Raw genomic sequence first — 14,466 nt, 5'->3', positions numbered from 1 at the left:
AGGGCACGAACCCGCGTCCCCTGCATTGGCAGGCGGACTCTCAACCACTGTGCCACCAGGGAAGCCCAAAGCCTCACATTTGTTTGTTGTCTGGCAATCTGAGTAGTGTGGACTGTAGACAGAGAACAGAGTAAAGCTAGAGTAAAGTTTTATGGAGGTCTTGGTCTCAATAAAATATGATTCTTACCACAACTTTAATATTCACCCACTCAAAGCCATCTTGGGTCAATTTAGGGAAATCAGAGCTCTATTTAGAACTTCCTCACGTATGGTAGTAAGGAATTGTTTAGATGTTAGCAAGACCTACAAAGAAGGTATATCAGCCCTACCCAAACATCACCCCATTTTGTCAATAACCTTTGCTTCTAAATTTGCCTTCTACCCTGTTCCAGCCAAACCAGTCTTTTATGCATCTAGATTCTATTATCTCAGCCTTTGATTCCAAGATCCCCTCATTCCCTTCACTACTCATCCATTCTTACCACTCCTCACTCTTCATAGATTTTATTCAAACCACCCACCTCTTCCTAGAGGCTCTCTTATGAACCCAATCCATTCTGCTTCCTTTGCCTTGAGTCCCAGCCTCACGGCTTATATCCCTTGGTGCTTATTGATAGGCACCCCAGTAATCCAGGAAGTGATATAACAGAATGGAAAGGAAATAAGCTCTTTGGACAAAGAGACCCGGATTCAACTCTGTATTAACCATTAATTAGCTGTGTTACCTTGAGTGAGTTACTTAATGCTTTTTAGCTATAGTATTCTCATCTGTAAAATGGGAGCAACAATAGTACCTATAGCACAGAGTTCTTAGGAGGATTATGAGGTAAGTGATTTGGCATTTATCACATAGAAAGGACTCAATAAATGTCAATTTAAATGAAAAGTCATAGTTCAGTTGCCTTTTGGGTGGGATCTTCTGTCTTCCATAAATTAATTGAAAGATGCCAAAAGTTAGTGACCATAGATTTCTTCCTTGTCATCCCTCTCCACCCCTGCATCTGCTATAGGGCTCTGTAAACAACGTGTTCATTAATTTAATGACAAGATGAGGCATAATACAAAGCCACAGATAAATAATTGGCTACGGGAAAGGGAGTGGGTCTTAGGGGACAGAAGCTAATATAAATTTGAGAGACCAGATTTACCAGAAAGTGAAAAAATTCGGAAACCTTGGGCCCTGAAGGTTAATAGAGAGGGTGGCATCTTGCCTTATGCAGAAACAGTGTAATGTAGTAGAAAGGGAGTTTCAGAGTCAGGCAGTCCTGAATTGAAATCTAGTTTCCACTGCATTCAAGCTATATGACCTTGGACAAATCTCCAAATCACTCAGGGCCTCAGTTTCCTCATCTGTAAAATTAAAATAATAATATTTGACTTCCAGAGTTGTGGAGAGGATTCAAGGTCTAACCTATTTAAAATGCCTAGAATAATGCTTGAGACATGGTTGGTGGCCAAAAACACATCACCTACCTCTTCTTCCCTTCTCTGTCCTTCCTTTATTGCATTGAACATCATGGAAATCTGGGTATGGGGAGGGGGAAGAATTGTGAGGTCTTCCTGAGAACATTCCCAAATGTTTCCTTCACATCTTTGTTCCTCAGACTGTAGATCATGGGGTTGAGCATGGGGATGACCACTGTGTAAAATACAGAGAACAGCCTTTCCCTGCCTAGTAAGTACTCAGAGGTTGGGCACAAGTAAATGAATACCGTGGTTCCATAGTACAAACTGACATCAGTCAGGTGGGATGCACAAGTGGAGAATGTCTTGTGTTTGCCCTGGGCTGAGGGGATTCTGATGATAGCCATGAAGACACATGTGTAGGAGACCAGGACTACTGTAAGGGACACAGACACATTAAAACCACCACAAACAAACAGGAGAAGCCGAAGGACCTGTGTGTCACAGCAGGAGAGTTTTAAAGGGGAGAAATATCACAGAAGTAATGAGTGATGACATGGGACTTACAGAAGGCCAGATGAAAGGTTGTGCTAGTGAGGAGCACTGTGTTCATTAGGCCCACTGCATAGCTGGCAGCCACTAGCTGCAAAAAAGAACCTTGGAAATATGATGATATGGTAGAGCAGAGGGCTGCAGATGGCCACATAGTGGTCATAGGCCATGGAGGCCAAGAGGAAGAACTCAGTGACAGCAAAGATCACAAAGCAGCTTGTCTGGACCACACAACCAGAGAAGGAGATGGTTTGGCAACCAGAGAAAAACCCCATCAACATTTTGGGGACGGTAATGGAAGAATAACATAAATCAATAAAGGACAGGTTGCTGAAGAAGAAATACATGGGAGTGTGGAGTCGGGAGCTCACCACAATGAGAACAAGGAGGCCCAGGTTTCCAACTACTGTGACTGCATAGATGAGGAAGAAGAGGGCAAGGAGGATGGGCTGAAGCTGAAGCCCATTGGTGAAGCCCACAAGGAAGAATTCGCTCAACTCACTGGCATTGCCTGCTCCCATTGGGCCACTGCAGGTCTGCAGGAGGGATATGCATGACAATAGGGAGACGTGTACAGCTCAAGTCCTTAAACAGAGACCTGTAGGATCTGGTCCTGACTACCTAGGGCCTGACACACACAGTTGTGTGTGTCAACTGTGACAAATACTTGATCCTGGCTCACTTATTTCTTGCTACCCTCCAGCCTATTGTATACAAGGTTTAAAGGTATGAGAATGGAATTTGAAGTCAGAAGAATGGTTCTTAATCTCAAATTTTGCCACTTATTTTCTCTGTGACCTTGGGGGAGTGTCTTAACCTCTCCGAGTCTTCTTTGTAAACAGGGATAAAATACCAATCTTGTAAGACTGGTTGTAAGGACTAAAGGTGATGGTAGGTGTATGTAAAATATCTAGCAAGGCATGGGAAGAAAGCAGGTACTCAGTGAATCCTAATTTTCTTCCTCCTTCTACATACTTCTTCTTCCCAGCACCGAACCTGTCCTCAGCTAAAGTTTAACCTGAATATAAAGTCAAGGACACAAATCTTAGACATGGGAGGGACTCTACAAACTTACTAGTTTTTTCATTATCAGTTGTGTGTTTGAGGGACAGCAGGGGATGAGTGGAGGGGGAATATAATATAAAACAATAAAATATAGAGGTAAGAGGGCAAGCTCCAGGATCAATTATAGGGGGGTTAGAATCCAATACTATGGCTTACTAGCTGTGTGACCTTAGACAAGCTAGTTAACCTATCTGAGCTTCAGTTTCCTCACCTTTAATATGACAGTACCAAAATTTTCCTACTTCATTAATTTACTGTGAAGATGAAATAATTCATGTAAAGCACTTAGCACAGTGTCTGGTGGACACTAGGCATGTGGTAGCTTTTATAATGATTGGGAAACTCCTAGTTTGTCTGTTCAAACCACACAGAGGCCCCTTTTAGATTCTCCCATTTGCCTCCTTAAGAATCCTTCCCTAACTTAGCTCCTGTTACTACTCATTGTGTTGTGATTCTCCAGTGTGTTGAGGCAGTAAAAAGGGTGAGAACTACTACTCTAATCTAATACTGTTTTCAAGATCTAATACTGTTTTCAAGAGGGAGAAATCCAGAAATCAGGACATCAAAAAGGGAGTAATTTGCCCAAAGTTGTCCCGGGATTTGATGGAAGTGCCAGAACTTGAACCCAGGTGTCCGGTCTACAGTATTCCTTCCACTTGGAGTAGGTAACAACCTCTGACCTCTCTTCTTTCAGAAACATGGAATCCATATCCCTATCAGAACACAGGGAGCAGCTTAGAAATCACAATGTTGAATTCTGCTTAGGGCCATTTCTATCCTTTCTCTTAGTCAGGAAGATTGACAATGCCTAACCGTACTTTATTTTAATATTGTTTTTCCTGTTAAGAGCTGAGACAGTGAAGGACAAATTATAGCATTACACAGAGAATTTATATCATTGGATTTAGAGTCAGAATATCTGGGTTTGAGTTCTGATTCCATACTATTTTTTGCTCTATAGAATTTGGTAAGTCCTTTCTGGGTCATAGTATCTTCACCTGTAAAATGGGCATAATAACACTCGCTCTTCTGTACTCACAAGATTACTGCAAAGATCCAAGGAGAGTCTCCAGGAAAATGCTTTGTAAAGATAAATATAGTCAGGGCAAATATTCAGAAAGCATGCACTGGGATAGCCATGTCAACTTTTAAAAAGTTCTATGACGATTGCTAAATTGCTGCTTTTGAGCCTCCCCCTCCCTGGGTGTTTCCCTGACACCTGCCAGCACACCTTGGCTTTCACAACACTGGCCTCCCTGTTCTTGCAGGCTACAAGGGAGACCCTGGAAGAGAAAACTAGATTATCCTCCAGCAACCTGTAAGTTAATGCTTGTTGCCCTTCTGCCCCTCCAAAGTTGTGGCTGCCTGCTTTTGGCTGGTGTTCCGTTAAAGTCACCTTTATGGCCATCTTTGGGAACTGAAATTTCCACAGTACATAGTACTGGTTGTTAAAATTTTAAATATTATCCTGAATATATTAATAAATACCATTAATAAAGTACCTAGTAAGTGCCACACATTATGCTGGGTGATTGACATAAATCATTTTACTTAATCTTCTTAACCCCTTAGCAAGTAACTACTATTATTAGCATTTCCACCTTACAAACCAGGCAACTGAGGCTTGGAGAATTTCAGTGCCTTGCTCAAGATCTCATAGCTGTTAAGTGGCAGAATCTACATTCAAATATGGTTCTGCAATATTCTAATGCTATTGTTGTATCCATGTTGTCTTTTCTAAATATACAGTCATACAATTAGAGATTGTTAGTTTTTCCTAAGGGATTTACAAATCTATCCTTTCTCTGTTATCATGCTAATCTTGGAAATAATCAAGATGGTTTCTCTTAATTTTATAGATGATGAATTGAAGCCACAAAAAGTTATGTACTTTGTTCTTGGACATGCATGCATTCATTCACTCAACTAATATTCATTGGATGCTTGGTGTGTTCCAGGCAATGTGATAGGCACGACGGGTATTCTCATGGACTTTACAATCTAAAGGAAGAGATGGCCAACCAACCAACCAACAAACAAATACATAAATAATATTTGAATAATAAAATTATAAAGAAAACCAAACAAGCTAACGGAATAGAGAGAACTCAGAGTTTGGAAAGGCAACATTAGGTAGAGTGGAAGGTAAAACCTGCCTGAGGAGTTGATATTAGGAGCTAGAATCTGAATGGAGAGAAGCTAGCCATACAGAGTCCAGAGTACACCCAGATACTTAGTGACATTGTCAGGAATAGAACCGAGGTCTCCTAGATTCTACCCAGAGCTGCCGTCTCCAGGTGGAAGAAAGTTGACTAGGAATGACTGAATATGTGGGACATTCAAAGTTTAATCTGCAAGCACCCCTGTCCTTTACCACCCACCTTTATTCTTTGAATGTCTCTAGAAGTCACAAATATCCACCAGCCACTTTTCTGTTTCTGTACTCATTGAAAATGCTTCAGCTCAGCATCAGTGGTTGGGCTTTTCTCCAGATGTTCCCTTGGCAAGCGCAGATAAGTTTGTGTGCCCACAACAGTAAAGCCTCTGGAACTAAGCTCCAAGTTATACTTCCCTCCCCACTTCCCCCTCCAGGCTTGGCCTTTTCTGTGTAATTGGCAGAATCATTAATATAGCAAAGTTTCTGTCTTTGTGACTGGTCTCCTGAGATGCTGAGGAAAGTAAGCTCAAGGACTGAGCAGCTGTGATGTCCAAGATGGCTGAAGCAGTAAGCAGAGCCATCCCCAATTGGGTGTTTTCACTGACTCATACTGAGAGTTGGGGGACCTGTAGTCACCACTGAGATGTTTTGGGAAGAGTTGGAAGAATCAACTTGACTATGAGATATATCGTGTTATAAACTTTTTATCTAAAATACATTCTTAGTCATATTAAAAAGTCTTACCCATAATTAAAATACCAGTTGTTTCCCCAAACATATGAATTCTAGGAATTAAGGATAAATGACCAATACAGAAGATGGTAGTAAGAATATATTTCTCATTTTATGATCTGTCATGTTACTTTGTTTACTCAACCTTTTACTCTGATTATAAACTATAAATTACTTTAAACATTAAGGAATTATTTAATTAGTTTTTATGTGGTCAGTAAAGTCTCTAAGTGCCACTCAGTGTTCTAATAACATACACTTGTACCTGAGATATATGTGGCAGCCAGCTGCCTTGTACCATACTGTTTCATTTTTTATCAGACTGGATTTGGTTCTATGCATTTGTTTTATTTTTTCTATTCAATAAATGTTTATTAAATATCTGTCATATGCTTTTCATTGTGTTAGGACCTGGGAATACAAAATCAATAGTAAATTAATAATATCCCCTGCATACACTCCATTCCCACTCCCCAATACATGCACACGTGTGGATGTGCTCACACACATGCACACATAGTCTCTCATTTGGAAGGCAAAAGCAGCTTCAGTCTCCTTTGGTGCTGGCTCATTAGCAGCTTTTATAGAAAATACCAAGTTGTTATGCGTTTTACGGGCTAAAGCTATTGATTTTAAAGCAAGAAAATTGTTTAAAAACTAGACTTTATAGACATGTCTCTTGTGGGCAGATTCGTTTAATTCTGTTGCTTGGCTGTGCAGATTTTGTAGCCATTTAAAGGAGAAACTATTTTTTTCTTCAAGTTAAATTGTGGTACATTAGGTGATATTTGAACCAGTTTATGAGCTTCTGTTATGGCATGATGGGCTGACTCACGTCATGTATTGAAGAACGCTGCCCCCAAATTTCATTATCTTGGGGCATTACACCGCACAGGGTAAAATGAGCCATTTTGTTCATCACGACTGCAGCCTTTGCTGAAATGGAGGTTATGGGATAACAACTTAAAGGCTAACTCATTAATGCTCAGGGACGAATGAAGTAATGTGCCAGCAGACCAAATTTTCATGTAGAGACCTGTATCTCTTTCCCATGTTGTGATATATTAATGGGGATGTCTTTATCCATTGTCACTGCCTGTAGACATTTGAATACCGTAGATGCAATACCTTCTGGGCACTCAGCCTTGCACACTAACTACTTCTCAAACTCCAAATATCTCTCAATGGCTAGAAGAAAAATTGTGATGTGCCATAAAATGCCTAATTTATAAGGATTTCTAACAATGGCATCAGTGTAGTCCCTGTTTTTTTCTCATAGGTGTTTATTAGTGAGCATTGCACCATCCCTAACTATTTGATAGGGGCAATGGAGTAAATTAGTTCTCCAAATTATGAAGGCTGTAGATTTATGCCTCACTGAAAGCATTTCCTTCCTTGCAATGCCAAAGTGAGTGACCTTTCTGACATTTCTCCATCTGTGCCATGCATTTCTGGAGGACATGAGGAATAGTCTTGATGATACCCAAATGTGTTTCCCCTCTTTGTATTTTTTAAATATTTTACACAATTTTTAAATGTTACTTTCCATTTACAGTTATTGCAAAATATTGGCTATATTCCCCGTGTTGTACAATACATTCTTGAGCCTGTCTTACACCCAACAGTTTGTGCCTCCCACTCCCCCACCCCTATGTTGCCCCTCTCCCCCCCTTCACTGGTAACCACTAGTTTGTTCTATATTTGTGAGTCTGATTCTTTTTTGTTATATTCACTAGCTTGTTGTAATTTTTAGATTCCACATATAAGTGATATCATACAGTATTTTTCTTTCCCTGTCTGACTTATTTCGCTTAGCGTAATGCCCTCCACCTCCATCCATGTTGCTGCAAATGGCAAAATTTCATTCTTTTTATGGCTGAGTAGTATTCCACTGCATATATATACCATGTCTTCTTTATCCATTCATCTGCTGATGGACACCTAGATTTCTTCCATATCTTGGCAATTGTAAATAATGCTGCTATGAACATTGGGGTGCATGTACCTTTTTGAATTAGTGTGTGTTTTTGGTTTTTTTGGATATATACCCAGGAGAGTGATTGCTGGGTCATATGGTAATTCTATTTTTAGCTTTCTGAGAAACATCCATACTGTTTCCCATGGTGGCTGCACCGATTTACATTCCCACCAACAGTGTATGAAGGTTCCCTTTTCTCTACATCCTTGCCAACATTTGTTATTTTTGGTCTTTTTGAAAATAGCCATTCTGACAGGTGTGAGGTGATATCTCATTGTGGTCTTGATTTGCATTTCCCTGATGATTAGGGATGTTGAGTATCTTTTCATGTTCCTGTTGGCCATCTGCATTTCCTCTGTGGAAAATTGTCTATTCAGTTCTTCTGCCCATTTGTTAATCAGGTTGTTTGTTTTTTTGATGTTGAGTTGTATGAGCGGTTTATATATGTTGGATATTAATCCCTTATCATTTGGAAGTATTTTATCCCATTCAGTAGGTTGTCTTTTTACTTTCTCAATTGTTTCCTTTGCTATGCAGAAACTTTTAAGTTTAATTAGTTTATTTTTGCTTTTATTTCCTTTACTTCAGGAGACGGATCCAAAAAATATATTGCTGTGATTTATGTTAAAAAGTGTTCTGCTTATGTTTTCCTCTAGGAGTTTTATAGTATCTGGGCTTACATTTACGTCTTTAATCCATTTTGAGTTTATTTTTGTGTATGGTGTTAGAGAATGTTCTAATTTCATTCCTTTAAATGTAGCTGTCCAGTTTTCCCAGCACCACTTACTGAAGAGGCCGTCTTTTCTCCATTGTATATTCTTGCCTCCTTTGTCATAGATTAATTGACCATAAATGTGTGGGTTTATTTATGGGCTTTCTATCCTGTTCCATTGATCTATGTATCTATTTTTGTGCCAGTACCATACTGTTTTGATTATCATAGCTTTGTAGTATAGTCGGAAATCAGGAAGCATGATTCCTCCAGCTCTGTTCTTCTTTCTCAAGATTGTTTTGGCTATGTAGGGTCTTTTGTGTTCCCATACAAATTTTAAAATTATTTGTTCTAGTTTTTGGCCATGCAGTGTGGCATGCAGGATCTTAGTTCCCTGACCAGGGATTCAACTCATACCTCCTGCATTGGGAGTGCAGAGTCTTAACCACTGGACCACCAGGGAAGTCTTATTTGTGTCTGCCTTAATTTCTTTCATCAGTGTCTTATAGTTTTTGGAGTACAGGTCTTTTGCCTCCTTAGGTAGGTTTATTCCTAGGTATTTTATTCTTTTTGATGTGATGGTAAATGGGATTGTTTCTTAATTTCTCTTCCTGATACATCATTATTAGTGTATAGAAATGTAACAGATTTCTGTATATTAATTTTATATCATGCAACTTTACTGAATTCATTGGTGCACTCTAGTAGTTTTCTGGTGGCATCTTTAGAATTTTCTGTGTGTAGTATCATGTCATCTGCAAACAGTTAATTGTATTTCTAAATTCAAGCAATGAACAATTAGAAGTAAAAATTTTGAAAATATATGTATATCATTTTAAATGGGTCCAAAAAAGAAATTGCCAAGTATTAATATAACAAACTTGTATAGGATTTGTATGCTGACAACTATAAAATTCTGATGAAAGATTTCAAGGAAGATATAAATGGTGAGACATACCATGAGCATGGATTGGAGGATTCAATGTAATAAAGATGCCAATTCTCCCCAAAGTAATCTATAAATTTAATGCAATAGCAATGAAAATCCCAGCAGAATTTTGTGGTTATTGTTACTATAGACAATAGGAATTTCCATATTCTAAATTTTATATAAAAGGAAAAAGAAAATAAAATAGCTAAAACAATTTTGAGAAAAAGAACAAAGTTGAAGGACTCACACTAACAGGTTTTAAAACTTTGAATAAATCTACAGTAATGAATGCAGTATGCATTGGCAAACGAATAGAACCTTGGATCAATGGACCAGAATAGATAGTTGAGAAATAGACCCATGCAAATGTGGCCATTTGGTCTTTGACAAAGGTATAAAAGCAATTCATTGGAGGAATTGTAGTCTTTTCATCAAATGGAACAAACGGCCATTCATATGGAAAAAATAAAAATGAACTCTGACCTCAACTTCACACCTGATACAAAAATTAATTCCAAATGGTGCATAGATATAAATATAAAATGTAAAGCTTTAAAGCTTATGGAAAACATAGGAGAAAACTTATATAATCTGAGTTTAAGCAAAAGTTCTTAGAAAGGAAATGAAAACCATGATATGTAAAAGAAAAAAATAAATAAGTTCTTTGTTAAAATTAAGAACTTTTTCTCTGTCAAAGGTGCTGCCATGAAGATGAAAAGACAAAGACTGGGAGAAAATATTTGCAATTCATACATCCGACAAGGGACTTGTATCCAGGATATATAAATAACTCTGAAAACTCAACACCAAAAAAACAATCCAATTAAAAAATGGGCAAAGGGCATAAGCAGACATTTCACTGAAGAGAATATACAGATAAAATAAGCACAGGGGAAGATATTTAACATCATTTGTTATTAGGCAGATGCAAATTAAAAACAAGATAACACTATACACCTATTAGAATGTCTTTTGGAATACTAGTCTGGTGAGAATGTGGAGCAACTGGAATTCTTATATGTTGTTCTTGGGAATGCAAAATGGTACAGCCACTCTAGAAAACTTATTGGAAGTTTCTTATCATGTTAAAAATGCACCTGCCATATGACCAAGCAATTGTACTCTTGGTAATTTTTCTTAGAGAAATGAAAACTTATACTCAGATAAAATTTTATATACAATTGTTTATAACAGTTTTGTTCATAATAGTGAAAAATTGGAAACAATCTAAACATCCTTCAATGGATGAGTGGTAAAACAAACTGTGGTACAGCCATACAATGGAATACTAACTACTCAGCAAAACAAACAAAAAACATTTCTGCCCTGGAAGCTCTCCCTGGAAGCTCTTACAGTTTCAGACAAATGCATTTGGATGTAAATGGTTTACAGCCAACAGAATAAAGTCATTTGACAACATTACTAACTAAAGGGAGGTCAAGATGTTTATGATTACCATGTTGTGGATTAGACCTGCTAGTGGTGGAATGAAAGGACTTGGGAAATAGAGAAACATGAGCCAAAGATAAAGTCATTGGATACTTATGAAGTGCCTTCTGAGCTCATGCAGTGCACTATCCTAGCAATGGGGACTGGTGAGCTTAAAATTTATTGTACAACAAGGAAATATGTAAGTGATTGCAGGAGGAAATTAGGTACCAGTCATTCAGGGGTTATAGATTAAATGCATTCATAACAAGTTGAATGTAAAGTGAACAGCCTACCATATAGAAAATCATATTTTCTCACTGACTTCCATTATGACTGGAGAGATGTAATATTTTTATTTTGCTTCAGCTAAAATAAACATCACATTTCAGTTCCAAATGGTTGATTCAAAGAGCATGCTGCCTTTGTTGCTATATGTGAGGTTTAAGTCTTTCACAATCTCTGAAGTCCAAATGGTCAATCAAGCCACTTAAAATTTCAAGATATTTTAAAGCACCCTATGAATGATATACCACCAAGAAAAGCCCCATTTAATGGACATACTCCCTGATATCAGGTTAGAAATAAGTAGTGCAAGGAGCAGAAGCTTGGGAAACAAACAAAAAAGGTTACAATCCCAGCACCACCACACCATCTGTGTTGACCTTGGGATATAACCTATCTGAACCTCAATTTACTATATAAGGGACTTTGTTTCCATGGGATCATAATATGGGAACCAGCTATGCTATTGAAGCAGACAGTACAAGTTTGTACCTATGTGAGTCATGTAGAAATTTCTGAGACTCATCAGAGACAAGAAAACAAGCCCTTATTTGCACATTAACACTTTAATCATAAAGATATAAACACACCTCTTACCTTCAAGCAAATATTTCATTAATGGTAGTGTATTAAAAGCAATGCCTTTGATATGAAACGTGTTACTTCATTGGACTTCATAAAATATATAGTCTACATTAAGGGACTATTGTAAAATGTTGTTTATTTTTAATGAACTAGACTAGTGATACCTCAAAACTTTTAATGAAAGTTTCATCTGAACAGGTGGAAAAGAATAATGGATGGAATTCTGAAAAAAATTCTATCAAAACTTTTTTCTACAGATCTTTTGTTTTGGCATGGAGATCACCTCACTGTAGAACCAGAAAACACCCTCTCTCTTCCCAGGAAGTAACCATGTCAGGATCGTGGGGTGGAGGTAGGTGATTCCATAGCACAGGCTGAGAAGAACTGTATTGCAGTTAGTGAAATCAGGGAGTTCAAAGCTGGAAATCATGTTTTGGAAATTAGCTTGAACTTGGGAGGAATGGCACTGAAGTGAGCAGAAGTGAGAGCTGAAGAAGGAGGGGTGGAATATAAGAGATGGGAGGACTCCTGAGTTGATGGTCAGTTGAATCTCTTGGACTAGCGACAAGGGAGAATAAAGGGCCACAGATAGTGACAAAGTCATCACAGGTCATTCATGTTAAGAGAAAGAACGCTGTGATACACAAGATGCTTAAGATTCTCATTGTGCTTTAGGACCTCAGAAAGAGAAGGGTAGCCCAGGCTTGGAAAACACCTTTGCTAGAAATTTGAGAATGGAGAAATTGAATGGCCAAAATCTAGGCAGAACTGAAAGATAAATTGAGACTAACCCCCATGAGAGTGACCATGTCTAGGTTCCCCATCATGATGACAGTATACAAGACGATGAACAGTCCGAAGAGAGGGGTTAAACCAAAGGTAATGATGCTGAGGAAGATCAGTCATCCCTTGGAGAAGGAATTTTGTCACTACACTGGGATTTCTCTCCCATGGTTTCCAAAAGGCATCTAGGACAGAACTCCCAAGACACAGACTCAGCAATCTGGACAGGAATTTACACTGAGAGATCTTCTGGCGCAGTACCTTGCCTTCAGGTTAGTGAGGGTCTCAACTTGTGATTGTCAATGTTAACTCTAATGTCTCTGTTCAACCTCAGTGATCTTTTATGGCATAAAAAATGCTCTTTGCCCCACATTTATGGATTTTAAATTCCCTCTCTTAAGGGCTGGTTACCAAATTATGGGAAAGGACAGTGAAACTGAGTGAAGCTAGAAAAGGAAGGCTGCAAAACCCAGGAAGCTGTAAAGAGGACAGATATACTACATCTTCCACTCTTGCCTTTTTTCCTTGCTGTAACTTGCATCTTCACATAGATAGTAAGAAAGGGGTCAGACCTAGGGCCCAATCTTGGTGTAGTTTTCACTTAATAATTGAAACCCAAAGGACAAGGACCCTGAGAATAAGTTTTGTTTCTGTTTCCCAATCGAGAAGCAAAGTTCTCACTGTGTCACTCCCTTCTCAATATAACCATGTGTCTTCCCAGTCTTACTGGATTAATTTCCCATTTCACAGTTTGGCATTTAAGGCTCTCTTTCTACAACACGTTTCCAATTATTTCCAGCCTTGGTTTTACTGTCCACATTTACAAAACTTACAGTGGGGATTTCAACCAGTAACAATTGTATTCTCTCTCTGGCTGAAGTGTAAAAATTAAGTCATGAAGGATGAGACAGCACCATCTTTTTTTTTTAACATCGTTATTGGAGTATAATTGCTTTACAATGGTGTGTTAGTTTCTGCTTTATAACAAAGTGAATCAGCTATACATATACATATATCCCCATATTCCCTCCCTCTTGTGTCTCCCTCTCACTGTCCCTATCCCACCCCTCTAGGTGGTCAAAAAGCACCGAGCTGATCTCCCTGTGCTATGTGGCTGCTTCCCACTAGCTATCTGTTTTACATTTGGTAGTATATATAAGTCCATGCCACTCTCTCACTTCGTCCCAGCTTACCCTTCCCCTCCCCGTGTCCTCAAGTCCATTCTCTACATCTGTGTCTTTATTCCTGTCCTGCCCCTAGGTTCTTCAGAACCACTTTTTTTTTAGATTTCATATGTATATGTTAGTGTACGGTATTTATTTTTCTCTTTCTGACCTATTTCACACTGCATGACAGTCTCTAGATCCATCCACCTCACTACAAATAACTCAATTTCGTTTCTTATTATGGCTGAGTAATATTCCATTGTATATATGTGCCACATCACCTTTATCCATTCATCTGTCGATGGACACTTAGGTTGCTTCCATGTCCTGGCTATTGTAAATAGAGCTGCAATGAACATCGTGATACATGACTATTTTTGAATTATGGTTTCCTCAGGGTATCTGCCCAGTAGTGGGATTGCTGGGTCGTATGGTAGTACTATTTTTAGTTTTTTAAGGAACCTCCATACTTTTCTCCATAGTGGCAGCACCAATTTACATTCCCACGAACAATGCAAAAGGGTTCCCTTTTCCCCACACCCTCTCCAGCATTTGTTGTTTGTAGATTTTTTGATGATGGCCATTCTGGTCGGTGTGAGGTGATACCTCATTGTAGTTTTGACTTGCATTTCTCTAATGATTAGTGATGTTGACCGTCCTTTCATGTGTTCGTTGGCAATCTGTGTA

General features: G+C 38.6%; 1 protein-coding gene and 1 long non-coding RNA gene across 2 annotated transcripts in view; both read right to left on the bottom strand.

Moving 5' to 3' along the window:
- LOC141277554 (uncharacterized) overlaps window positions 1–14,466 on the bottom strand; it is a 304,528-nt gene that overhangs the window by 12,827 nt on the left and 277,235 nt on the right. The window lies entirely within an intron of this gene.
- Window positions 1,515–2,477, bottom strand: LOC101323336 (olfactory receptor 5T9-like). Its single transcript, XM_033849974.1, has 2 exons — window positions 2,049–2,477; window positions 1,515–1,898 (listed from the first exon to the last, which is right to left on the bottom strand). The coding sequence occupies exons 1-2, from the start codon at window positions 2,475–2,477 to the stop codon at window positions 1,515–1,517; spliced, it is 813 nt and encodes a 270-aa protein (XP_033705865.1).

The sequence above is a fragment of the Tursiops truncatus genome, chromosome X (assembly GCF_011762595.2).
Source record: "Tursiops truncatus isolate mTurTru1 chromosome X, mTurTru1.mat.Y, whole genome shotgun sequence".
Lineage (NCBI taxonomy): Eukaryota > Metazoa > Chordata > Mammalia > Artiodactyla > Delphinidae > Tursiops > Tursiops truncatus.
The sequence above is the reverse complement of the archived record's forward strand: the minus strand, read 5'-3'. Positions and strand labels throughout refer to the sequence as shown.

What these genes read in the sequence shown, in the direction of transcription:
- LOC101323336 (XM_033849974.1), bottom strand. Translation starts at nt 2,477, where the DNA reads ATGGGAGCAGGCAATGCCAGTGAGTTGAGCGAATTCTTCCTTGTGGGC. An exon ending in TTCCAAGGTTCTTTTTTGCA is followed by an intron (nt 1,899 to 2,048) that starts GCTAGTGGCTGC and finishes TGTGACACACAG; the next exon opens with GTCCTTCGGCTTCTCCTGTT.